Source organism: Nicotiana sylvestris, chromosome 10, assembly GCF_000393655.2.
Source record: "Nicotiana sylvestris chromosome 10, ASM39365v2, whole genome shotgun sequence".
NCBI classification, from domain to species: domain Eukaryota; kingdom Viridiplantae; phylum Streptophyta; class Magnoliopsida; order Solanales; family Solanaceae; genus Nicotiana; species Nicotiana sylvestris.
The window spans coordinates 170,477,540-170,502,741 of NC_091066.1; the positions used below are offsets into that span (position 1 = coordinate 170,477,540).

A 25,202-nucleotide genomic window follows, 5' to 3' on the forward strand; every position below is an offset into this window, starting at 1 on the left:
GACTTCATTCATGCTCACGTTATTTGTACTCAGACATAGAAATTATTGTACATGTTAACTCAGCCTCTATTATTTTGCTGATATGTTGCGATACTTAATGTGGGTTGTATCCCTTTATTGGTGGTGCATTGTGAGGCTGGAGAGGTACATGACTGAGTGAGGCCGAGTGCCTGATTATGAGGATATTAATACCATAGCGCGTGAGCTGTCCGCATAGCACGTGAGCTGACTGTGCGGGTCCAGGTATTGATACCATAGCATGTGAGTTGTTTGCGTAGCACGTGAGTTGACCGTGCGGATTCAGGTATTGATATGATGGCATGTGAGTTGTCCGTGCTTAGCGCTTGGGCTTTGGGAGCCCCTCCGGAGTCTGTACACACCCCCAGTGAGCGTAGAGTGTTGAGTGTTTTGAGTGTGTTGAGAGTTGAGAGCGAGTGATGAGTGATGAAGTGACACTGCTGTGAGGTTGAATTTATTTATGTTGTTATTGCATTTATATGTTAAATTTCTTTGTGGCATTTACTAAGTTATGGAATTTACCTGTTTATTTTTAAATTATGAAAATAAATAATTGGACTGTTTTACTTAGCTCGTCACTACTGCTCAGTTCCTTAGTTATTTCTGTTACTACTGAGTCGGTTGTACGCATACTACACCCTGCACTTTATGTGCAGATCCATGTGAGTTAGAGCGCGTTGATCGTTGAGTTCAGGCCGGCTATCTGTGGAGATTGCAAGGTAGTTGCTAGTGTCCGTAGGACCTTGTTACTCCTCTTGTCATTTCTTCTTTTGGATAGTTAGACAGTTTATATATCTTAATTTATAGTTTTAGACGCTCATGGCTTAGTGACACCCCGATGTTTGGGGCTCATTTCCGTATTTTCCTATATTATATTTAGAGTTGATTTAGTTTATGAAAAATTTAAATGTTGACATATTTTATTAATTTCTTATAATCGGTTTAGTAGTAATATTTTCGGAAGTAGGCTTGCCTTGTAACACGATAGGCGCCATCACGACCATGGTTAGATTTTGAGTCGTGACAAGTTGGTATCAGAGCCTAGGTTACATAGGTCTCACGAGTCATGAACGGATTTAGTATAGTCTTGCGGATCGGTACGAAGACGTTTGTACTTATCTTCGAGAGGTTGTAGAACCTTTAGGAAAACTTCACCTTCTCGAATTCTTATCGTGCAATATTGATTCAACTTAAAGTGTAACTCTTTGAATTCCTTCCACGCATTCATATGCGCACATGAGCGCTCGATATCAGTTGTGCAACGACGGCTTGTGATTCCCTGGATGAGGTGTGAGAGGTGATTTTTGTATGTTGATGTTGGGCCAGTCTGGAGGACTTAAGGCTGGGTTTGACGGTAGTTTAAGCACTGAGGTGTTAATTGTGTGAGCGCGTGCTTGTGGACTTATATGTTCGATAGTGTCCCCATTAGTGAAAATAGTGGCTGGATGGAATGACTTTTAGAACAATTCTGGGCACGTTCGAGGACAAACATTTATTTAAGAGGGGGAAGATGTAATGACCCAATCGTTCATTTTGAGAGTTATAGACCCATTTCTCCCATATATGCTTATTTATGTGTTGTTCAACTGTGTTGAGTTGTATCGAGTTGGTAGGTTTGGGTTCAGAGTAGTTTTGGAGTGAAATGAACACTTAGTCTCTTAGTTAGAAAGTTAAGTTAGAAAAGTCAACTGCAAGTTGACTTATAAGTAAACGAATTCAAATTTGGATTTTTATGATTCTATTGGCTTCGTTGGGTGACTTTAGATTTAGGAGTGTGTCCGGAATATAATTTGGAGGTCTGTGGTAGAATTAGGCTTGAATTGGCAAAAAGTTGGAAGTTTAGAAGTTCTTATGCTTGAATTCGAGGTTGATTTAGTGTTTTGGTGTTGTTTTGGGTGTTTTGGAGGTCCAACTAAGTTCGAGTAGTGATATATAACTTGTTGGAATTATTGGTTGAGGTCCCGAGGGCCTCGAGTGAGTTTTGAATAGGTTTGAGTTGTGTTGCGCTCGTTTTTCTTATGTTTCGACGCCGTTTCTTCAAGCATAAATGATATCATATTGAACAAATGAGCTCCGATTTCATTTTTGGTCGAAGCGAAATTAACAAAACAAAAGGTCTGCTACAATAAAAACACAAAAGAAATGTTCAGAAAGTTGTGTACTATACTTCTCCTACAAACTAGCATCAACTAAATTACATAAACATGACACTACTTCTTTCTCTGGACTCTTGTTTTCTCATTCAATGAAGGTGCACCGTTCCTCCTTGCTAGTCTGCCTGTAAAACTCATTAAGAACATATTCGAAGCAAGATAGTCACAGAAACTCAAACAAGAAATGAGCAGTCATGCTAATACACAGAATCAAACGAAGAAGCCTAGAAAATTAGGGCTTTCAATATGGGCGAGTTGAAAAGGTAGAAAAATCATAGAATCAGTCAAAATATGCAAGAGATGGAAGTTTAAACATAAGGAATCAGTTTAAACAAAGTTTTAAAAGGAGTTCTGAAAATTCTAATTTTAGAAGAAGGTGAAAACCCTTTGAAATCGATGATTCTTTTAAAAAAGTCCCAAGAACAGTGTAAAATACTAAAGAAACAAACTCAAATCATTTTAAAATTGTAAAGATCTAGAAGATGTAGGCAGAAATTAGTGTTTTAGAAGAAACCCAAATAGAGATGAAGGAACCTATCTAGAATCCCAAGGATCGTAACAAGCACAACATAATTTTGCTTGAAATCACACTGAAGTAGCCAAGAACAGACAAATAGCAAACCCTAGATGCAAGTCGGCATGGTCCAGGGCCCTTGAAGACCTTAGAGAAGGCAAGCATAGCATTAGAGGAGCCATTGGAGGCTTAGGAGTTGAAGGGAGATCACTGGAGAAGAAGGTCGGCGGTTGAAGGAGCTAGGGTTAGGTTGAGTGGTTGAGAGAGGGGAGGAGATGAGAGAATACAGAGGCGGTGGTATCTGAATAATGAGCTAGGGTTAGGGGTCGTTGAAATTAAAAATGGTAAGAACGGACGAGGGTCGTTGATCTTTTAGATCAACGGCCAGGATTTAATATGGCTTTGGGTCGGGTAGGTGGGTTCAGGGCTTGGGTCGGGTATTTTTAATACGAAATTGGGTTGGGGTTAGGTTTAAATTGGGCTACAATTGAAATGCACATCTGACTATATTTTAAATAGCCAATTTTCACTATATAATTTATACTAATTAATAAATAATTTTTGGAAAATAATTTCATTTACTAAAATGATTTAAAATAGTTATTTAACATTTAAAAATATAGGATATCAATTTTACGCATATAAATATAATTATACATTAATATTGTAATTATATGCAATTTAGCTTTAAAAATACAAAAATGCAATTATAAAAATGCATAAAAATATTTTAACCATATTTTGGCATAAATATATAAATTAAATGACTAAATTACCACAACACTAATTTGAGGAATAATTATTGAGAATTTAATGAATAAAAGGGAAGGAAATAAATTAATTTAAATCCTTAAAATTTGAAAAAAAATATAAAACCCTTGTGCATGTTTATATATATATATACTATTTTGAAGGTATTTATGCATATAAAAAATATATGAAAAAGTTGGGTATCAACAAGGTTGAGTTCGCCACTACCTATCAATCCATAGGTTGGACTTCTTACTTACTGAGTTGGTGTACTCACGTTACCCCCCGCACCTTGTGTGCAGATTCGGACACTTTTGGATCCAGTGACAGTTGTTGATTGAGGCTTTTGACTTAGAAAATTATTGAGGTATCTGCACGACGTTCGCATGCCTTGACTCTCCACCTTACTTTCCAGTTGTATTTCAGTTGCTCCCTTAGACATTATAATAGATTATGTATTTTTCTTAGACGCTCATACACTAAGTGACACCCCGGTTTTGGGCTGGATTGTATCTAATCTTAGAATTTCTTATGTTTCAAATAGTTCTTTTACTGTTAAAAACTTCCGTAAATATTTTCAAACTTATTATTATTGGGTTGATTGTTGAGTTGAGGCTGACCTAGTTTCACTATAGGAGCCATCACGACGGGTCAGGTTTTGGGTCGTGACAGTAGAGAGTCGGAATGAAACCGTCCTTAGTGAGTCATGTGCCATGTGTGAGGTGAGATTTTTGTGTAGTCCATGTCATTGTACTTGTGTCTAAAACTTGTCCAGTATGTGAGTTGAAGTGAAATTCTAGGTGATGCTTGGTTTGAAAAATGATTTTAAGCCTTCTTTGATCTTTTTGAGCTTTACTGCTTACCATAAATAAAATCTATCCGTAGTTAACCCTTTTGAGCCTATAGACCGTTTCCTTGGCACCCACATTACAAGCCCTACTCCTACTTTGTTCTTGATTCGAGATTGTTGAACCTTTACCTTCTAAGACACTTAGTCGCTAAAAGAAGTAAGGGGAGAGATTGGGGAGTTACTTTTGAGTGGAACCATGGAAGGGCCCTTAAGGTGCACTAAAATTATGAATAAAGATCACTAGCTTATGAACTTCAATGCATGGAGTGTGTGAAAAAAAAAAAGAAAAAAAATGTTGCAAGAAGAAACAAATAAAAGTTCAAATAATGCAGAAAGATACTCACCTCCTAATCTTTCTCACGCTTTCTAGTGAATCCATAGAGGTGCTTAATTGAAAATAGGGCTATGTTATATATGGCGTATGATAAGTGAATAGGTTGAAAAAAGGTGTTTGATTTGTGAGTGTAGTGTATTAAAGTGCTTAGGAGGGTTAGTCACTATTTCTAAATATATCCTACCCGTCCCTTAGCCTGCATTACAACCTTGAAGTCCTAATTGATCCTAGATTTGGCTAGATTAGATTAGTAGAGATATACACTACGGGCAAACTTATGATACGACCACGAGATACACATGAACTCTTTGTGAGAGTGAGTGAATTTTGTTCAATTGTGTGATGTCCTTAAATAAATGTTCAATGACATATTTGAATGTGTGGACTTTGATATTCACTACTTTGTTTGTGGTGAGGGCACTTGGTCTCATGACGGATTGGTGATGTTGTACACTTTCTTTTGTTGAGTGCGTACGTGAGTTGAGGATGCTTAGTGTAACGAGTCATCTCTTGATGTGAGGTGGTTGTGGAGAGGTTGCACGAGTTGTCTGAATATCATTGTATATACTTGGGCTAGCTTAAAAGCGGTCAGAATGTGAAATTCGCGTGTTCATACTTAATTACCGATATCGATCATAGTCCAAAGGTAGGGTGTTTGATTGAATTAATTATGAAGTGCTCTTTCATAGTGATAAATACGTTTTGGGGGATTAATATAGTTCCATTGCTCGAGAACGAGCAAGAGTCTAAGTGTGGGGTATTGATAATCGACTTAATGTATGCATATTTTGATATATATCGCCTGGCATTTTGCTCATGCCTCGAAGATTTGAGATATATAATATGATGATTTGTGCTCATTTGTGGTATTTCTATGTGTAGGAATCATTCAGATACAATTGGGACGAAATGACGCGAATTGGAGTGAAATTGGGAAGAAAAAGTAAAAAAGGAATTTAAGGGCCACAGCCAGTGCGGGGTGCAATTTACAGAATCAAAATATTTTGGGCACCAGGGCCAGTGCCCCACGCTGCCCTGGACGCTCGGAACACAAAGTTGTCCTGTTTCGACTAGGACTCGGCTATTTTAACCCCAAGACGCCCCAACTGATATAAAAGCCAACCTAAACCTATTTTGAAGAGGGCAACGTGACTTTGAGAGGAGAACAAACGGGCAAAACACTTGGGCGCACGGATTTGATCAATTCTTCCATCCCTTTTCTAGTACTCATTGATTTTATGTTTGAAAACCTTATTTTTGATGATTGTATGAACATGAGTGTCTAAGAATCCTATTGTTCTAGGGTCGTGGGTGAAACATGAATGTTGATGTTTGAAGTTTAATTTGACGAAGTTGATTTTATCATATTGGGTTGTTTATTTAATTCTATTTTTAATTATTTTGCTGAGTAGCTAACAATGAAATACTATCTACGAATCTAGAGTTGAACTCGAAAGTAGGAACTCTAGATTGCATATAGAATTAAATAGAGTAAGTCCTTGAACCTAAGACATATACCTAATTGCATAGCTTAGTTGAAATACATGAATTGTAAATGCATTCTTGTTAATCTTAATTCTATAATCATATAGGTATTAAGTTAACTTGAATAGACGAGTAAGGACTCGACAAATTCTTATGAGTAATATCAACCCTGTCAATCAACAATTCAGATAAATCAATTAGTCATTTTAAGCCAAGAACACAACATGATTGTTAGCTAACCCGTGACTCTAGAATATCCTCTCCTATTGATTGTTATTTGAAATTGCTATTTATTTCAGTTGATTTCTAGTTAATTTATTGCTTGATAATTTTAAGTAGTAAATTAGTCCCTTCTATATTTTGTGAGAAATCTCTTGAATCAATAAGTTAATTGAGTTTGAATCAGTCATAAGCTAATCATAAGTCTTCGCGGCAACGATACTCTACTCACTACTCTATTATTTGGCGACCACGTATACTTGCGTGAGTATTTTTGGTCGCAATAACTAGGTAATTAATAATCGTTAAATTCTCATTAATTTAATGACCGAAAGCGAAATTCTACAAGGTATTGATGAATTTTACATGAAATTTGCAGAAGCTAGGAAATCGGCACATAATGCTGCAATGTACCACTACTTGGCAAGAGCGGCTCCATAAAATTAGTGGCCTAAAGCCAAATTTTAATAAGAGGCCTTATACATTTTTTATTAGTACGTATACACACATATATGCAAAAAATAAATAAATCAATCTTGTCATTTTTTTCATACTTGTGTTTATAGTATATATTCTTAAATGACATAAAGTCTTTAACTTCACATAGTGATATTATTATTTATATTAGATTTTTTTTTTTAAATAAATGAGATGTTTGACATGTATTTGCAATATGTTACCTTTGATATTGTCGTAAAAAATATATTTACTATATGAAGATTTAAGTAATTTAAATCAAAATTTTAATTTTTTTTACTATTTAAGAGTAGACGCCTTTTTTTTACAATTTTTTTTTCTACAAACATTAATATTGTCTAATTTGAAAAAATTATAAAATCCATTATTAAAAATTTTGGGGGACGTAAATCAAGCTTTACTAGTCTCGTACTGGCCACTTATCTACCCCTGACATTCTCAATCAAATTTATAGAGTTTCACTTAATATAATGCAACAATGATAAGAGCATTAAAGACAGTGAGTGTGTCATTAAGTTATCAAATGCGAGTCGATTTACTGCAACAAGTGCTAACAACTTCATGTAAACAGAGTAATTGTGTGTGCAATGTACCCCGAATCCAAGGAAGCATAAGAAGTCTGTGTTCTCTTACATCTGTGTGTAGATAACAAAGAATAATACTGGTGATTTGTTCAACTGAGATGGCTTTTCATGTAAATAGTAGTAAAGAAAACAAAACTAATGATCAAATTTCTAGAATGCTCATCAAACCTCCCACCAGTCAAAGCATTTGGATTTGATATGATTTTTTCTAAGTAGATGATGCACGTGAAGCGAATGCCCTCTATGTTGCTCTTGAAAAATATCGTCAGGTGCGTGTTAGATCCTCCAAAAATAATGTATTTTGGAGGATCCGACATGGGTGTGGCAACAGTCCGTGCAACATAGAATGCCCTATATGTTCTCTTTGTAGTAGTCTTACTATCTACCATTCTGATTACTTGTCTTCTTTTGTCCAAATTCCATGAAACTAATTGTTCTGTTGGTATCTGTTTTTTTTACAAAAGAAGAAAAATGGGGAGTTTGGTCCCTGGCTTACTACTAATTTTCCTTGTTTTCCTCCCAGTTTTAGTCCTTATCTATGTAAATCTGTATTATTGCTACTAGGTGTACTATTTGGCTTTTATTGAGACAGGCTACAATCGTTGGTGTGTATAATTCGTTTCTTTAACAATTGGAATATGTATTAAATAAAATATTTTAACGTACAAAATAAAAATTGAAAATAATCAGTACGAAATTTGCCGCAATGTTCTCTGTTAAATACATATGAAAATTATTTTTCAATTATGTTACAAACTTTGGAAGTTTAACCATTCAAAAAAAGAGTTTCTTCACATGTATAATTATATAGTTTCAGAAATAATCTGAATATCACATATTTCTTATATAAAAGAAACATATATTTTAGTTAATTAAAGGTTAAAGTGCTTAGCCAAATATTACAAGGACTAAATCTGAAAATTATCAATAACTGAAGAGATTAGAGAAAGAGATTAGAATTATCAAAAAAGAGAAATAAAACGTGGCATAAAGAAATTGGGCGGGAAAAAGCTGTTAGGAGAGGTAGGTAGTCATATAGTTTCATTATTTACGCTTAGGCCCCAGAAATTTAATTTCCTTATTCTTTTTTCTCACTTCCTATTATAGTTTGTTAACTTCCACATTTTTTCTTTGTTGATTAAAATACAGTTATTATGATATGTTCTTGTGAATATTATTGGATTCATGCCTTTCATTTAATAAATTCATGTTTACTAAAATCCTTTTGAATTTTACAAGTATGTAATGTTTGTTGTATGCCATTTTCGCTCTAAAATTTGGTCATAGTGACTGTCAATCGACTTAATTTTTTTTTTCCAATTCTTCCTACTATTTGATTAGTAATTAAAGATGACACCTCCCGGCTCAAACCAACCAACTAGAGATCGATACCGCTTTGCATATAAGGTCTCATAAGAAGCTATCTGAATACTCGATTGTAGTTGTTGTTATAGGCAAACTCTCCAAGCGGTAGAAACTAATCCCAAGAACTTCTGAAATTTATAATACAAGCGTGTAGCGTATCTTCGAAAACCTGAATGATGCGCTCGGACTGTCCGTCCGTCTGGGGATGGAATGTTGTACTCAACTCAACCTGTGTGCCCAACTCTTGTTGTACTGCTTTCCAAAATTGCAATATGAACTTTCATGCCCAAATAAGAAATAATGGACAACGGCACACCGTGTAATTGGGCACAACCGCACAATTCAACCGACTAATGCTATGTTAATGCTTGTCCACTCCCAAAATAAGCTACTCTTTTAAATATTTAGGGGAGGTCGAGAGGAAAAGGGTAATAAAAAAGAGAATTTAAATTTCCAACGATATTCAAACACAACATCATATTAGATAGAGATGATCAAATTCTCAATATTAAATACTTCACTATTATATTATTGGATTCAATCTTCTAAAGAGATTTCAATATCAAATCCTATAAATAAATATAATTAAGTTCTAACTGCAATTAGTATTAAAATATCACGTTATCATAGATCATGATAATCTTTTAGCGGATTAAATAAAATTTTCAAGATATTTGTATACAATCAATTCTGAATATGAAATATTAAATATTACATTATCCGAAATCATGATAATCTTTCATCGGATTAAATAAAATTTTCAAGAAAATTTTATAAGTAACATATTAAATGTTCTATTCATGAATAAGACCAAATACTTAGTAAGGACTTGATAGCAAGTTAATTAGAAGGAAAAAGGAAGTAAAGAAGCATAACGGAGAATATTAGGGGTGAATCTATAATTTCTGAAAATTACAGGCAAAGAAAACGTGTCTGCTTATTTAAACAAAAAAATTTCCCCCAAATAACCATAACCGTATAACTTCCCAGTTGCAGACTTCAGTACTCTTCACGCTTTCACATACATTTCAACTGTTTTTCACTTCGTTTTTTATTTACCGGAGAAAATGAGCAGTTCTGCCGGAGGAGACGCCGGAGGAGACGCCGGAGGAGAGAATGTGTTTTCACAGGTGATTGAATTCGCTAAAGTAATCAATGATTTTCGCAATCACTATTTCCTCCCAAGTCGTCAGGAAAAAATTGCTGTCCTGAAAGAACAAGCTGATCGTGCTATCCAATTACTCGACGCTATTCCTAAAGGTAATTGAATTCTTAGAAAAATGCATTGAATTCCGAGTTTAAAAATGTTACTGTATTTATTCAGATGCATTGAATTTGGACTCTGAAGTTCTGTAATTGCTTTACACGATTAATCTCTTTTTTTTAATGTATTTTTTTTTGGTTTAAATCATGTTTTATAAAAAGAAAAAGAAAAAAAAAAGCAAACGTGAGAAGATCAACCGATATACTTGTACTTGAATTCTTCGGAGAACGCATTGAATGAGTTCGATAACGTAAAGTTGAAAAAGCATCGAAACGTAATTAAATATCTTAATTATCGACGTAATCTCTAGTGTTTTGAATGTAATTTGTGGTTTTAATAATGTTTTTTTATGTTGAGTAGAGAAGCGGCAATCGCAGGAGGATAACGCGATGTATTTGTACTTGAGAGGGAAGTTTCTGGATGTGTCTCCTGGTTATAATAAGGAAGCAGAGCAAAGTTTAACAGAAGCTGTGAGTAAATTTCAAAGGAAATTTCACATTTATATGTCTAATTAGTTATTCTTTTTATGATTCATTTTCATGACTGCTGATTTGTGTAACAGCTTCAGTTGAATAGTTATATGGTGGATGCATGGATATGCTTAGGAACTTGTGTTTGGAAACGAGGAGATCTTGATAAAGCTAAAAGTTGCTTTAAATTAGGCCTTGAACAGGTCATTTTATATGCTGCTTCTTGGATTTTAATTAGAGTTTTGTTGGTGATCAATTTAGTTCTTGAAAATTCTGATGGATATATTTGTATTTGTTGTTTTCAGGATCCGAAAAATTTGGAGCTATTACGTCAATTATCAGTACTCGAAAGACGACAGTGCACTGGTGAAATAGGTAAACTTTTGTACTTCCTTTGGAACTTCTAGCATTTTGAATTTTGAACCTTAATTATGTAGTCACATTTTCTTAGAGAGTGCCTGTAGTATTAATTGATTGTATTCAACTTTCCAGAGGTTGAAGATCCAGAAGAAATCATTGCTGAAAGTATTAAGCATGCCAAGGAAGCAATTGCTCTGGATATCCGGGATGGAATATCATGGTGTAAGACTGCATTTTGTAATTCTTGGATATACTTGCTATTGATACATTAAGTAGCAGTTCCTGAAAACGTATACCGCTTTAAGGAAGAATAATAAGTTTGTTGGTCATAAACTTGATAAAATTAAATAGTAAAGGGAAGGAGGATGAAGAACCAAAAAATGTCAGGGACTGAAAATTAACTGTCTATGATTAAACTGAGCTGCGCCACTCTACGATTTACTGTTTTAATTTGTTCTAATATGATCCTGAAAAATGTGCTTATCAACTATGTCGCGAAGTCTGAATGTCCACTAAGCATGTCTTTTTGCTCTTATTTATCACATTATACATGCTAAAGGAAAGAGGGATTTCTTTTTAATGTGATACACATGCTGGTATACTCACCTTATAATGGTGCGTGTAATTTTCTCCACTTACTTTGAAGGATATGGTAGCAAATTAAATCAATTTCTAATCCCAGGATTCTCAACATGTAACTTAGATATATACCTGAGACCACCTGTGCTTACTATGTAACTGAGACCACATGTAATCCCATAATTTAAACGTACCAGATAACTTCTGTAGAACACAAAACTGAAGGAACTGAAACTATGTAGGTGATCTGGAGCATATACTTATAAACTAGTAGACGCTCTTGAATATGTACATAAAAAGTTGCATGAATCTAGTACATGACGTGCAAATTGCATATCGTATTTCATTTGCAAGCTCAGTTATTTCAGTTTCCTGCTTTGACAAATTTACAATATTTTTGGTGGAGTTGGTTTCGTAACTGATAAGATTGAATATCCATTATCATGATTTAGTTACATCCAAACTCAGGTTTCTTGAATGATCATTCATTTTTTTTGCCAGATGCCCTAGGAAATGCATGTCTCACTGCCTATTTTCTGACTGGAGCTTGGGATCATGATATGCTTTATCAGTCATTAAAAGCATACAAGAATGCTGTGAGTATGCTTCTTGCCAGTTTATCTTTGCGTAAAGCTTCCCACAATAAGCCTACTTTGCTGTCTTCCTCTTATAATTTACCTCATGGACTTCAGAACTATCTTATATCCCCTTAAGGTTGTTTTGTCTGCATTTCTTACTCAGGCCCTCTAATTTTGTGTTCTATTTCAGGCGAAAGACCAAAAGATGATGCGCAGTGCTGAATTGTGTTTCAACTGTTCGATGGTAAGGCTATATACCAATTCTTATTTCCAATTGTTCTAGCACATAACTTTTATGTACCTGAATGTTTAAATAGTTCCTGGAAGCATGTAATAAAAGGCTTCCTGATTCACTGGAAACAAAGAGAGAACTAAATAGCAAAATATCTATCTGTGGAGCTTTTCATGTGCTTGAATTATACTTATATCTTGGCAACTTGAGCATGTTTATGCTTAGTCATGAAACTTCAAGAGTATATTCAAAAGAAAGCATCTATTTTCTTCACCGTGACATTTCATATCTGCTTATATATCCTTATTTTCATTTGCCTCCTCAAAATTTCAATACCATGTTTTTTGTGATTCTGTAACTTGGTTCAACAGACGTACAAGTTTCTGGAGAACTATTGGATGGCCCTATCTGGATTTGAAAGTGCTGGATTATTGGATCCTAGTATTAAAGCTATAGAGCAAGCGTCAAATCTGTGCGATGTTCTTGATGATGTAGACTCTTTGCTTAAGGTAAGATTATATAGTTGTGACTCTAATTCATGCATATTGCCTGTCACCCCTGTGGAACTCAAGCATGAGGTAACTCTGCTTCCATCATCAGAATTACATATTCCTGATGTGTTTCACATCCTAATACCACAGAAAATTCAGTACGATAGTATTTTGAGATGCTATCAAGTACTGCTCTGTATCTTCAAATTTTGGCTTTGAAATCCTTGATAAGTATAAAGGGCAGCTAGGAAAATCAAATGCAAGGGAAACAGGATTCTAGTAAGACAGTTAAAAAAGATTAAGAAAGGGACTCAAAAATGTTGAAGGTACTAATTCCAAGAATAGCTTTATGCATTCAGTATATTAAATATCAATAAAACACAGGAGGTTTTCTCAGATTACATGTCATTTTTATGCATATTACATGTCTTTTTATGCATGAGATTGTGAAGGTAGTTGGATAACTTGATCCTGTCTTTCAGAAACTGAATGATGCTAAGCAGCTTTCTTCTCCAACATCATCATCTCTGCCTACTGTTGATTCGCTAGCATCATCACTTGCTTCTGTTGAATGTAAGCTTTATATATGGGTCTTAGATATTTTTCCTTTCCAAAAAACAGCGTGATATTGGATTAAGCTTGTAATCCATAAAATGGGCAAAATACTTTCTTGTAGTGGATCCTTCTTATGAGAGAGCTACTGTCGATCGCCTAACTGAAGGTCTTAATGAAGGAAAAGCAATCACAGGAAAAGTTCTGTTTTCAGTTAAGAATCCGAGCAAAAGACCAATGTAAGTTACCTTACCTTAGAAGAGTTGATTCTGTCACTTCCCCCCTCCCAGAGCTGCCCCACAATCTGCAGCTACTATCTTGTCTCAACTTCTACTCTTCTTCTGCAGATACTATGTCGTCTGTGATTCTGACCGCACATGTTTTGTAATTACTGTTTACGGAATACGCGGCACTGCAGTAAGTAACACCTTTGGTCTAATCTCTGTTACTTAAACGAATGTGATCAGTTTTTAAGTACAGTTCTAAGCAACAGGCACAGTTCACATATTCTTTTCTTAGTTACTTTGCTGCTAAAGTGGAAGTATGTCCGGCAACAAGTGATCATTTCTCCTCTACTTTCCCTTCTTGGAAGAAAAATCTTATTAAGTTACAATACTTAGTGAATACTAATATAGTGAATTACACACTTGGAATATAATGTACACAAAGTTGGAATCAGAGGCGGAGCCAGGATTTTAAGTTTGTGGGTTCGAGATTCTAATCATATTAAGTTACTGGGTTCTATATTAATAAATTGTACATATTTAATGAATTTTTTTAGACAAATACAAAGTTTGAACCAAAATTACTGGGTTCAACCGAACCTCCGCCCCTGGTTGGAATAGTAAATGTTTGCAGATTATCCCCAGTATTTGTTCCATTAAATAAGAGATTTAGAAAGCAAAGACTGCCCTTTGTATTCCATTAGAGTTTCACATTATATTGAAGAGCTGATTTTAGATCCAATATCTCCATCCAACTAAATTTTTGATCATGTTAATAAATTTGTGACATCCTTAAATTATGCTATACAGGATTGTGGTATGTTCCAATTTTCCTGTGTTTACGCAGGATAAAAAGACGAAATGAATTATAAATGAAAGAAAGAAAAGACAAAAGAAAAGTTGACTGTGTAATAAACCATCTTTTTGTTTGAGAGAGAGCAGAGAGTAGATAGATATACAGTGACTACTGAGAATTCTATTTTACATTAATTGTTGGAGTACTTGCTGATCTTCAGTTGCTCGCATTCCCCTTAGATTTTCACATTACAAACTACTCCTGTTGACAGATCAAAGAAGAAGATCAGATCACACTTTTGGATCCTTTCTACCATTCCTTTGATTTTGAATGGAAATTAAAGGTAGCCTTCGATCATTTTAATATCTTTGTTTTTTTTTCCATTGCTACTCTGCTTATTCCATTTTACTTCTACATATGCTGTAAAAGTTATGTGTAAGCTGTACAACAGGTTTTTATGTTGGGTTTACATTTCGATTTTTTTTTGTGTGTCAGCTCCGCTTTATATGATCTCTTTTTTGGTGTTATTTCCTCTTCCTTTTTTCTTTTTTCTCTTTTTTGTAGAACACCTCTATTAATGGTAACGTTTTAATCCTCTAATAGTATTTACTGGGTTGGCAAGGATCATTAGGTTTATCATTGAAGCTACATTTCAGATAGAGTTACATATTTACCTATTTCAATAAGTTCCCCCCCCCCCCCCAAGCCCCGCCCGGGGAAATGTGAACTGTTGATGCGGTCAAAGGCATATGCTGGTAAACCAGACTGTGGCCACAACAGTAATGAGAAAAAGATGCCAAGATTTTCACCAATTGAGAGTCTGAAAGAAGTGATTGGCTCTTCTCTCTGTCTTTTCACTGCAATAGATACCAAGCATAACAGTCATTCCTGTTCCCCATGTTATTACACGGTCTATATGTTATCTGAACTTCTCTTTCCTTCCCATCTATTCAAATGTTACTTTTTTACTGCAGCGATATCAGTTCAAATCAGTGCGAGTGGATTTTCTGCGACAACTTCGTGTTAACGGTGCAATTGTCTCGCCTCAACATGTTATTCATCGGTCAATGTATGCCGATCTCATGAAAGGATAAGATACCTTGAATAATACTCTGGTGATTTGTTCAACTGTGACGAATTTCATGTAAATAGCAGTAAAGGAAACAAAACTGATCAAGTTTTTGAATGCTCATCAAACTTCCCAGTTCCCTCCAGTCAAGTAATAGGCATTCTACATGCTGTGGAATCAATCATCTTTTTCATCTTCAACTTTAATAGTTCATGCGATATTTTTGAATGCTTGTCTAGTTTCCTTATCTCATTATGCTGACATGAGATGAGATCTTCTTTTCGTTACTATTTGTTTTCTAGTCCTGTGATTAGTGTATTTCGATTTGAGATGATATTTGTCTAGGGAAAATACTTAAATTATAGCATGTAACTAGCACCACAATCTTGTATAGCATGTAATTCCGACAGAAAGAAAGCAAAGAATTAAAGACAAACAAGTAATTTAACTACTACCAAAAGAGAATTACATGCAATTCCAACAAAAAGAAAGCTAGGAAATAAAGACGAACTAAAAAGTAGTTCGCAACACAGTTAGCAAAGTATATTAATTCTGAATCAATACTAAACTGAGAAAGGACTGTTGAAGATCCATATTGGTGGACTGAATCTGTGGTAGGTATAGTGGGGTTTAATGTTGCCATCTAGATAGTAGTATATGCCCAGGTCCTTGCCACCTCCTCTTTCACTGTGGAAGTATGACGAAGAACAATAATCTGTAAAATATACACGGTGGCCCTTAAAATATTCATATTGTTCAACAGCCAAAGTGGCATTAAAGCCAAGGAAGAGTGCCCTGTTCCCTAAATCAAAAACCTCCTCATAACTCTCCTTATCCACATCAACCTTGTAAACATCAAATTGTGTAGCACCATATGTGTTCGTTTTGAGGTTCGTTGCAATTCCATCTCGAACCATCACCCATAGTTCACTTAAAGAATGCACAATAAAGTCGGAAGGTAGTCCGTTAACTACCCTTCCAACGGTTGGTTGCGATTGTGAACCTCCTCTGAAGCCTACGATCGAAATGTTTCCCTCAAAATCGACTGCATAAATGGTCTTCAATACCTGAAGAAATTTTCTATTAAATATTCTCTAGGCTATGTCAAGTCTTTAATGCGTTTTAAATGGTCTCCTAACTCATTTTTCTCGAATCCACACTTTGTAGACATCCATCAAAGGCACTCCACGTGTCGTTTCAATGTCTGTTTTAAAAGGCAGAATTGGGACTCGCCTCGGGATTGAGCACTCGTAAAACGCCCCTAGACTTATGTGTGTGGCTTAGTTCCGTGAGACTTACGCCTCGGCCATCGGGGCTTACGCCCCGGACACGCCCAACTCCCAGCGTACTGGGCTCGCCTATTAGAACTTTATGCAATTATATGTAACTAACCTTGTAAATCCTCAAATTTTCTTAATAAATCGTTGACTATTCAAAATTACTTTTTTCTTAATCATAAATCATTTAGTTGAGAGTATTTTATGTCATAATTAAAATAAAAATTATTGCACGTTATCTACTAAGACTGCTATGATAGTTAATTTTAAATAAATCTTTCATTTAAAAAGTATTTATTTACTAACTTTTGTTATGTCTTTAGTATATAATAGTCCATAATTTTTTTAAATATTATTTTTTTCACGTTTAAGAGATACAATACTTATTAATAGCTCAGTATTAGCTAGTAACTATTTACAAATAATTAATTATCATGGTATTGTATGGTGGATTATGTGTCACTTTATTAACTTGTTGAAACTTAAAAATAAATGATGCTAGAGAATCATATTTAAATTATGAATTATGTTTTTATTTAAATTCTTTTTCAAATAGAAAGCATATTAAATACAAGGCGTATTTTAAGCAAAATATCAAATTATAATATCGAAATTCTTTCAAGATTCATCATTGCTTAAGAGATACATATAAGATTTCGTATCGAATACATTACTTTTGATGTTTGAGTTGTAACGACGTTGTAGCTAATTTGCATATTATGATATATGTCATACTTTTCGTATTATTCATAGTTGAATTATAATTTATATATATTTTAAATAGATTATTTGTTATAATTTTGTGATTTTAATATAATTTTTATAATTATTTTTTATTTTATATTATCTTAAAATTTTTGAAATTAGTAAAATTTAAAGATCCGACGTCCCATGTCTCAGGGCTTACGTCTCGCATCGTGAGAGCACGCCTCCGCCTTTTAAAACATTAGTTCCAATAGAACCAAATTCCTTGTAATGCTAAAGGAATAAAGAAATTTTCTACACCATGGACCTGAAGGTGAAACATAAAAAAAGCCTTTTTCCTCGTATTGAGGAATTACTTGGTTTTATAGACCATCAGAGATTTGATTACGTTAAAGATCTGCTTATGGGGTAAAAGTGTGCAGCGAGCGCCCTGTTATTTATAATCCTAGTACTAGAAAAATAACATTCCCTCTGTGCCTAAAGTACTTTGCATCCAACTACTATTCGTTAGTTTTCGAACCATAAATACTTTTTCCGGTCCAAAATAAGTAATTCTTTTGGGGCATTTGCATTTATACCCGTTTTTTGTATCACGTTTTAACTTGTGTCCGCTTTGCAAAAAAAAAAGTTGCAAGCGTACCCGCTTTTTCGCATAACTTCAGCATACGGGGCTGAAGTAGCAAAGACAATCATGCAAAACTTCAGCATTCTAGTAGCCGGACCTGAAGTTCAGCTCTAGAGCCGAAGTTTTTGTTTTGTAACTGTCGAACTTCAGCTCTAAAACCGAAATTTTGTTTGTAACTGGCGAACTTCAGCTCTAGAGCTGAAGTTTTAGCCTATTTACAGCATGAGTGTAATCCTCCCCTTGTTCATAGGTATTTGTTTCTTTCACTTTTGCGACACTAACCAAAACATAAAAGGAAGAACATATAAAACTATTGCTCATGCTTACAATGGGAATCTGTGTTTCCTTCTAAGATTAACTATAAAACAAAACAGAAAAGAAAATTTACTTAGGGAATATCATCAACCAGTTGAGTCCAAAACTGCAAATACTAAATTTTTAAGTAGAAATTATTTTTTATTAAAGGCCTCCTTGATCCAAAGCAATGAGTCATTTGGCAGCTTAAGATTGTCTTTTCCTTAATGAGAAGCCGAGAACAAAATACCATAAGCAACAGACAAGTAAAAGAAACTTCCTTTCTTGAGATTGCCGTCTGTATTTATAAAAAAGCTTGACCAAGTCTTAATTTTCAGTTGTTAATAGAAGAACATGAAGAAAACGAAAGAGGAGGAAAAATGGGTTGAAGTTGTTTAAAAAGTGGGTACAAGTTAAAAGTTTTTAAAAAAATGGATATAGGTTAAATGAGGGCGATCAAATAGGGCGCCCCGTGCAATTTCTTAGCTGTTTTTACACAGATTAAGAAATCCACCTTTTAACATTAATTAGCAATGAAATTGACTATATTAATATTTATTATCTTTTCACATAAACACTCCTAATACATACTCCAACACTATCTACTACAAGAGCAATGTAGGAAAAAAATAATTCATTCATTCTTGATATCTGAAAAAATCACTTATTTTGGGGGAGAAATTCAAAAATAGCCAGATTTACAAGTGGTCATTCAAAAATAGCCACAGTTTCAAAAGTAATCGCAATTTAGCCACTTTTCATGTAAAGACAAATCTGAATGAAAATACTGTTCAAAATCCGGAAAAATACTCCATCATAATATATCGGTCTAGCATAATATGCTGGGAGTTCATACACAGTTGCACCGAACTCTAGTATATTATACTGGACCGGTCTCTGTTGCAGCAAAATAGTGGCTATTTTTCAATGACTTGGAAAATGTTGACTATTTTTGAATGACCAGTCCAAAAACTGGCTAGACCGCGCTATACCACAAAAAAAACTGCAAAAAAATCACTTATTTTGGACCGGAGGGGTTACAAAATGTTGAGGATTACACATTCTCGGTATAGACCCACACGATATTGGGTTTTCACTCTAGGCTCAGATGAATCATGGAGAAGGATTAAAGGTACGCCCTCTTTTTCTTCGCTAGTGTTGGGAGAAGTATTGATGGAGCTATGTATACAGCGATCAAGAATGCATCAAGAATACTTTGGAAGGTGAAATATGCTTAGTAGAATTTAATGTTAGAACCGAAAATTTCAGAATGATTTCACTGCGGAAAGATCAAGAATATATAAGTTTTATAACGTGATTGAATTGGAGGGAAAATTGGTAGCCATGTATATTGATAGGCTGTATGATCCATTGTTTAGCCCATTTTGACCCAGTCCTTCTTATCCTAAATACACTTTGGGTTGGATTGGGCAATGACCCATTTAATGACCTAACTTATCTTGACCCGCCCAAATTCAGCCCAACCAGTACATTTGTCACCCCTAGTTACTGGTATTTATAGCTATGTAGGTAGCCTCTTACCCTTAGGAGTAAATGGGCAGACATGAGCAATTTCCGAGCTTCAATTAAGTTTGTAAGTTAAAAGAGCAGCTTGCTACACAAAGCATTCCGCTCTCACGCGGGACGAAAAAAATCTACTGAAACTGAGCAAATATGTTGTTTTTACAGTTATTTAGAGTTTAATATAGTGTTTAATGTAATGGGTATTAAATCCATAGATGTTCATTATATTATTCCCTTTGTGACACTTTTCGCTTGTCAAGAATGCATATTGCTTTATGTTTCCTTTAGTGCTATTTACAAAAGAATGCAATCCTTTTTCGATTTTGGATTGGAATGCAGAGGCGAACCCAGGATTTGAGCGCAGCGGGGGCACCGCTATATACATAGATATGTCAGCTAGTAACGGTAAAATCTGACGTGCTAATTCCTCGTAAATTCAATGATTTTGAATTAGTGACCGAAAGGATGTTCAAACATATCATAAACTTAAGTCTAATAACATCAAGATTAAAGGTATGTTAAGTTGTCCAAGTAGAGTCTCAGTCATGCCGTTGAATTAACGGATATCGCATAAGGATTTTTGGAGTTTTTTTATTACTGTTTTGGGGGAATTTTTTATTGAATTACTACTTATATTTATACAGGTCAAGAAAATAGTAAAGCTTATAATCTTAATTATCACGATAAAGAAGGTGATTGGCTTCTTGCTAATGGAATATCTTATGCCCTTCCAATTTCCTTTAATCTTTTTATGTTTCTCTCCGTTACCTTTTTAATATCTAGAAGAAGGATGTTTCTCAAAATTAGGAGATTCAGACTATTTATGTTGAAGTTGACTACTATGTTGTTTATGCACTTAGAAAAGATAAAGAGAAAAAAAACAAGATGAGCACTAAATACAGAATTCTATACTTCCTTGAATTCATAGAGGGAAAAAATAAAATTAAGAAAAGGATGGTGTTGGGGCTCAAACCTAGGTAATATAGTAAGTGAGGGAACACATGTGAAATGCTAAACCAGCCGCACAATCATTCTTTTCAACTTAGGGGGCACATCAAAAATATTTAAAGGGTCCTTATTGTATATACATATTATATATACACGATTTTTGCCGAGGCTAACGGTTCCGGTAACCCCTCTAGTTCCTATGTAGGTCCGCCCTGGGAATGCATATTGGTTTTTTCAACTTTACAATATGTTACGTTTCTTGTGGATATAGAAGTAGTATTCCTACTATTTACCTGCAACATATATTTATTACCATTAAGAAAAACAATTCCAACAAAAAACAATTGATATTTATTAGGTACCAAGCAATAGTAAGATTTTACAGTATATGCTAAATTCGGTATGTATTGTCTTTCAGCTAGATTCTAGCTTTTTTTCAAGTATATGTGTCAACGGAAAACCATTTGATGGTAGGTGCGAAAGAACTATTTATCTTCTGTCCTAATTTACGAGGCACTTTTTGTTTCTCGATAGTCAATTTAACTAATATTTTAAACTAAATTAGATCAAATAAACTCACACTACAAGAAAATATAGAAATGCTAACAAGTTTATGGTTCTTGATTAATCAAAATAAATGGCAACAACGTGATTCTAATTTCTATTGTTGCTAGTGGTGGCAAAATGGATAACAAAACAGTTATTCATCCATATTATCCACTAAAGAATGAGTTGGATACGGAACTTTTTTAAAAAAGGGTCAAATATGAATAAGATTTATGTTATCCACTTAAAAATTGATAATCGATGGATAACCAATGAGTTTAACTTTAACATTTGCAAAGTGAGTTCATCAAGTTTGGGAGACTAAAATTTCTCCCAAAAGTGACCATATTCAAGAAGTCATAGATCGTAGGTTATTCTATTTTTTATCCGTATTAAATAGGAATTTTTACCTCCTATAGCAAAGGTTAACACCTTATTATTTTAAACAAATACTATTTTAAAAAATTATATTCTATAGATACCTTTTAAGGTTTATAGCAAAATATTTAATTTTGGTTACCTCCTAGCCCTAAGCCACTAAATACGCTAATCAGTTACAATATTTTCTTTCTCTCTACTTTGATACATCCCATTCTCTTCCCCCATCCCATTAAAATTTCCGATCTCCTCCTCCTTCCACCGGATTTGTGCAAAGCCCACTTCAGAAATTGCTCCGGCTCCCCGCATTCGGTTGAGAGAAACCCAGTTCAGAAACCTCTTTGTCTAAAGTTTCCGATCCTAAAATCTCTCTTCTTTTAGCTTTGATTTTGATAGTCATTGCATATGGGGCTTATCCTGCTATTCACCGCAAGTTCCCTAAGATTTTATTGCAATTTGGTGGTTTTAGAATTTTGAAGCCTGTGGTGTGATTGGCTTTTGAGAATTTTGGTGGGTTACATCTTTGGTTTTGGTTGGATTCTTGAATCAAGACAAGAATAATAGGTTTCTACTTTTTTTATGTTTTAGATTCTTCTGGGACCTTCATCTGTAGTGGTAGTTTCAGCAAATACAACGATGTCCTTATCAAAGTCAAACAGAGTGTACATAATCTTCAAATACAGCGAGATACATTCAAATTACTTATGGAATCATGGTCTGAATCCAATGGGTCGTCGGAAAATTGTCGACTAAAATAGGTCGTCTGAAGTTTGGGGTTGAGCAATTTGAAGATTCTGTTACCTTTTTTTAAGAGCATTTCAATGTATCTCGCTGTATCTCGCTGTATTTCTATGTATTTCATAGTATTCACTATTTTTTTTCCATTGTAATTCAATGTATCTCGTTGTATTTCATTGTATTCAGTGTCTTTTTTTCTCATTGTATTTCAATGTATCCCTCTGTATTCTATCTATTTCATTGTATTTTGCAGTTGAGAATCTTTTTTATAACTGAAAAATACAAAAGTTGTGTGTTATAATTGAGTTTGTTGAGTTATATTAGGAGTCTATTATGTTAATTGATTCACTTTCCGTTTTAAAAACAGTATAATCCCCAATTTCACGCCGTGAATACAGTCGAATACAGTAATCTGTCCAGCTGTAATCCCATGTTTCACTCCATGAATACAGTCGAATACACTCGAATACAACAACTAATTAGCTGGACTTCCCTGATTCACGCCTATTTTTGCTACTGTATTCATGAATACAATAGCTTAAATACATCAAATACATCTTATAACCACAGAAAAGGTATCTATATTCCGTAATATAGCAAATGGTATTTATAGATGACTAATTACTACTAAAAGATAATGCTTTATGAAAATTTCTCAAATAAATATGGGTCAGGTTGAATAACTTATCCATTTTTGCATTACCCACCCGACCGCCCGTTTGCCACCTTTAATTGTTGCTAGAAAGTTAAACTTGTAACAATGAGTTTATTCTCGTAGGCAAACACATTAATCTTGTTGCCATAATATGCAAATATTATAATAAATTTAAAATAAAAATAAATTGGCAACAATATATTATTGTTTAAATGTTTAGTTTTGGCAACAACTAATTTGGTTTGTTGCCTAAACAAATTTCAAATTCACAATTTCGCACGAAAAAGAACACGGCTATCTTCCCTCCTTTTTTTTTTTTTTCTTTGCGTACATTCTCTCGTTTTTCTTTTTAGTAGAGTTCCTCCCTCTTTTAGTTCCAATACTCTTTCTACTTTCATTTTCTCATTTCACTGTTGTTCAGCGGAAAAAGGCTTGAAACTGTAAGTTCCTTTTCTTCCCCTCTAGTTTCATTCGTCTGGTTTGTCATTCATTTTTAGTTTATGGTTTTTTCTTTCATTTTTTCAGTTAGGGCTCCTGTAACGACCCGACCGGTCGTTTTGAGAAATTGCATTTCGTTCAGCTGTTTGAAGTCTTGTGTAGCTTTATATGACGTAATATGACTTTTGTGAATCGTTGGTTTGGTTTTAGGTGATTCGGGATCGATTCGGAAGAAGGATTCTCATGTTAGAAGCTTTGAGTTGGAAGAGTTGACCAAGTTTGATTTTTGCATATTTGACCCGGACCGGAGTTTTGATGGTTCTCTTAGGCCCGAATGGTGATTTTGGACTTGGGCGTATGCCCGAATTTGCATTTGGATGTTTCTTGAAGGTTTTGGCGCTAATTGACGAAAGTTGGCAATTTGGAGTTATGGAATGTTCATAAGTTTGACCGGAAGTTGACTTTGATGATATTCGGTTCGCATTTTGGGGAGTTGGAATAGGTTTGTTATGTCATTTGGAACTTGTGTGCAAAATATGAGGTCATTCTGAGTTGAATTGATATGGTTTGGCACGAGTTTTGGAAGTTGAAAGTTCAAAAGTTCATTTAGTTTGATTTGAGATGCGATTCGTGGTTTTGATGTTGTTATGAGTGATTTGAGGTCTCGAGTAGGTCCGTGGTATATTTTGGGACTTGTCGGTATGCTCGAACGGGATATGAGGGGCTCGGGTGAGTTTCAGACGTGGTTCGGATCTTTTCGGATGGTTTTTGCATTGCTGGTTGTTGGAGTTTTTGCAGAGCATTGCGATCGTGAAGCAGGGAACTTAATCGCGTAGAGTAATTCTGGAGCTGGGTATCTTCTTCTTTTTTGCGTTCGCAAATATTCCACCGCATTCGTGTAGGTTGTTAGATCTTGAGCATCGCGTTCGCGTAAGTGGTTACGGGTTCATGTAGTGTAGAGCTAGGCTGGGCAGGTCTTCATGGCTTCTTCATCTCGTTCGCACTGTTGCATCCACATTCGCGCTAGTCTGTGCAGATGTTCATCACGATCGCGGGCCTGGGCTGCGTTCGCGTAGAGATTCTTTGAGTATGAACATTTTGTGCTTTGCGATCGCGAAGCTGGTCCCCCGATCGTGAAAAATATACCTGGGCAGTGCGTATAAGTACTCTATTTCGGACCCTTGAGTTATTTTATCACATTTTGAGTTGGGGAGCTCGAATTTGGGAGATTTTGGAGGTAATTTTCACCACAAGGATTGGGGTAAGTGTTCTCTACTTGGTTTTGATTATATTTCATGAATCTATCTTCGATTTTGGCATTTGGATTATGATTTTTAAAGAGAAATTGGGAATTTTTGTCTAAACTTTCCTAAAGTAAATTTTTGGGTTTTGAACATCGATTCAAAGTCGAATTTGAGTGAAATTAGTATGGTTGGACTCGTAATTGAATGGGTTGTTAGATTTTGTGAGTTTTGTGGGGTTCCGAGGTGGGAGCCCGACTTTGACTTTTTGGTTGACTTTGAGTAAATGTGTAAATATTCGACCTTTATCGATTGGGTTTGCTTCCTATGGCATTATTTGATGATTTTGAGTTGCTTTTGGCTAGTTTCAAACCGTTCGGAGAATGATTTGAGAGGGAAGGCACTTCTAGTGTATCGATTTGGCTTGTTTGAGGTAAGTTTCTTGTTTAACTTTGTTGGATATTTTTTT

At 34.8% G+C, this 25,202-nt stretch overlaps 1 protein-coding gene across 1 annotated transcript; it reads left to right on the forward strand.

Moving 5' to 3' along the window:
• The first annotated feature begins 9,742 nt into the window (after positions 1 to 9,742).
• LOC104229401 (uncharacterized) lies at positions 9,743 to 15,570 on the forward strand. Its single transcript, XM_009782046.2, has 13 exons — positions 9,743 to 10,009; positions 10,374 to 10,483; positions 10,576 to 10,686; positions 10,789 to 10,858; positions 10,976 to 11,065; positions 11,924 to 12,018; positions 12,191 to 12,244; positions 12,604 to 12,741; positions 13,206 to 13,296; positions 13,400 to 13,514; positions 13,623 to 13,692; positions 14,567 to 14,638; positions 15,270 to 15,570. The coding sequence occupies exons 1-13, from the start codon at positions 9,817 to 9,819 to the stop codon at positions 15,387 to 15,389; spliced, it is 1,329 nt and encodes a 442-aa protein (XP_009780348.1). The 5' UTR covers positions 9,743 to 9,816; the 3' UTR covers positions 15,390 to 15,570.
• Positions 15,571 to 25,202: the final 9,632 nt, after the last annotated feature.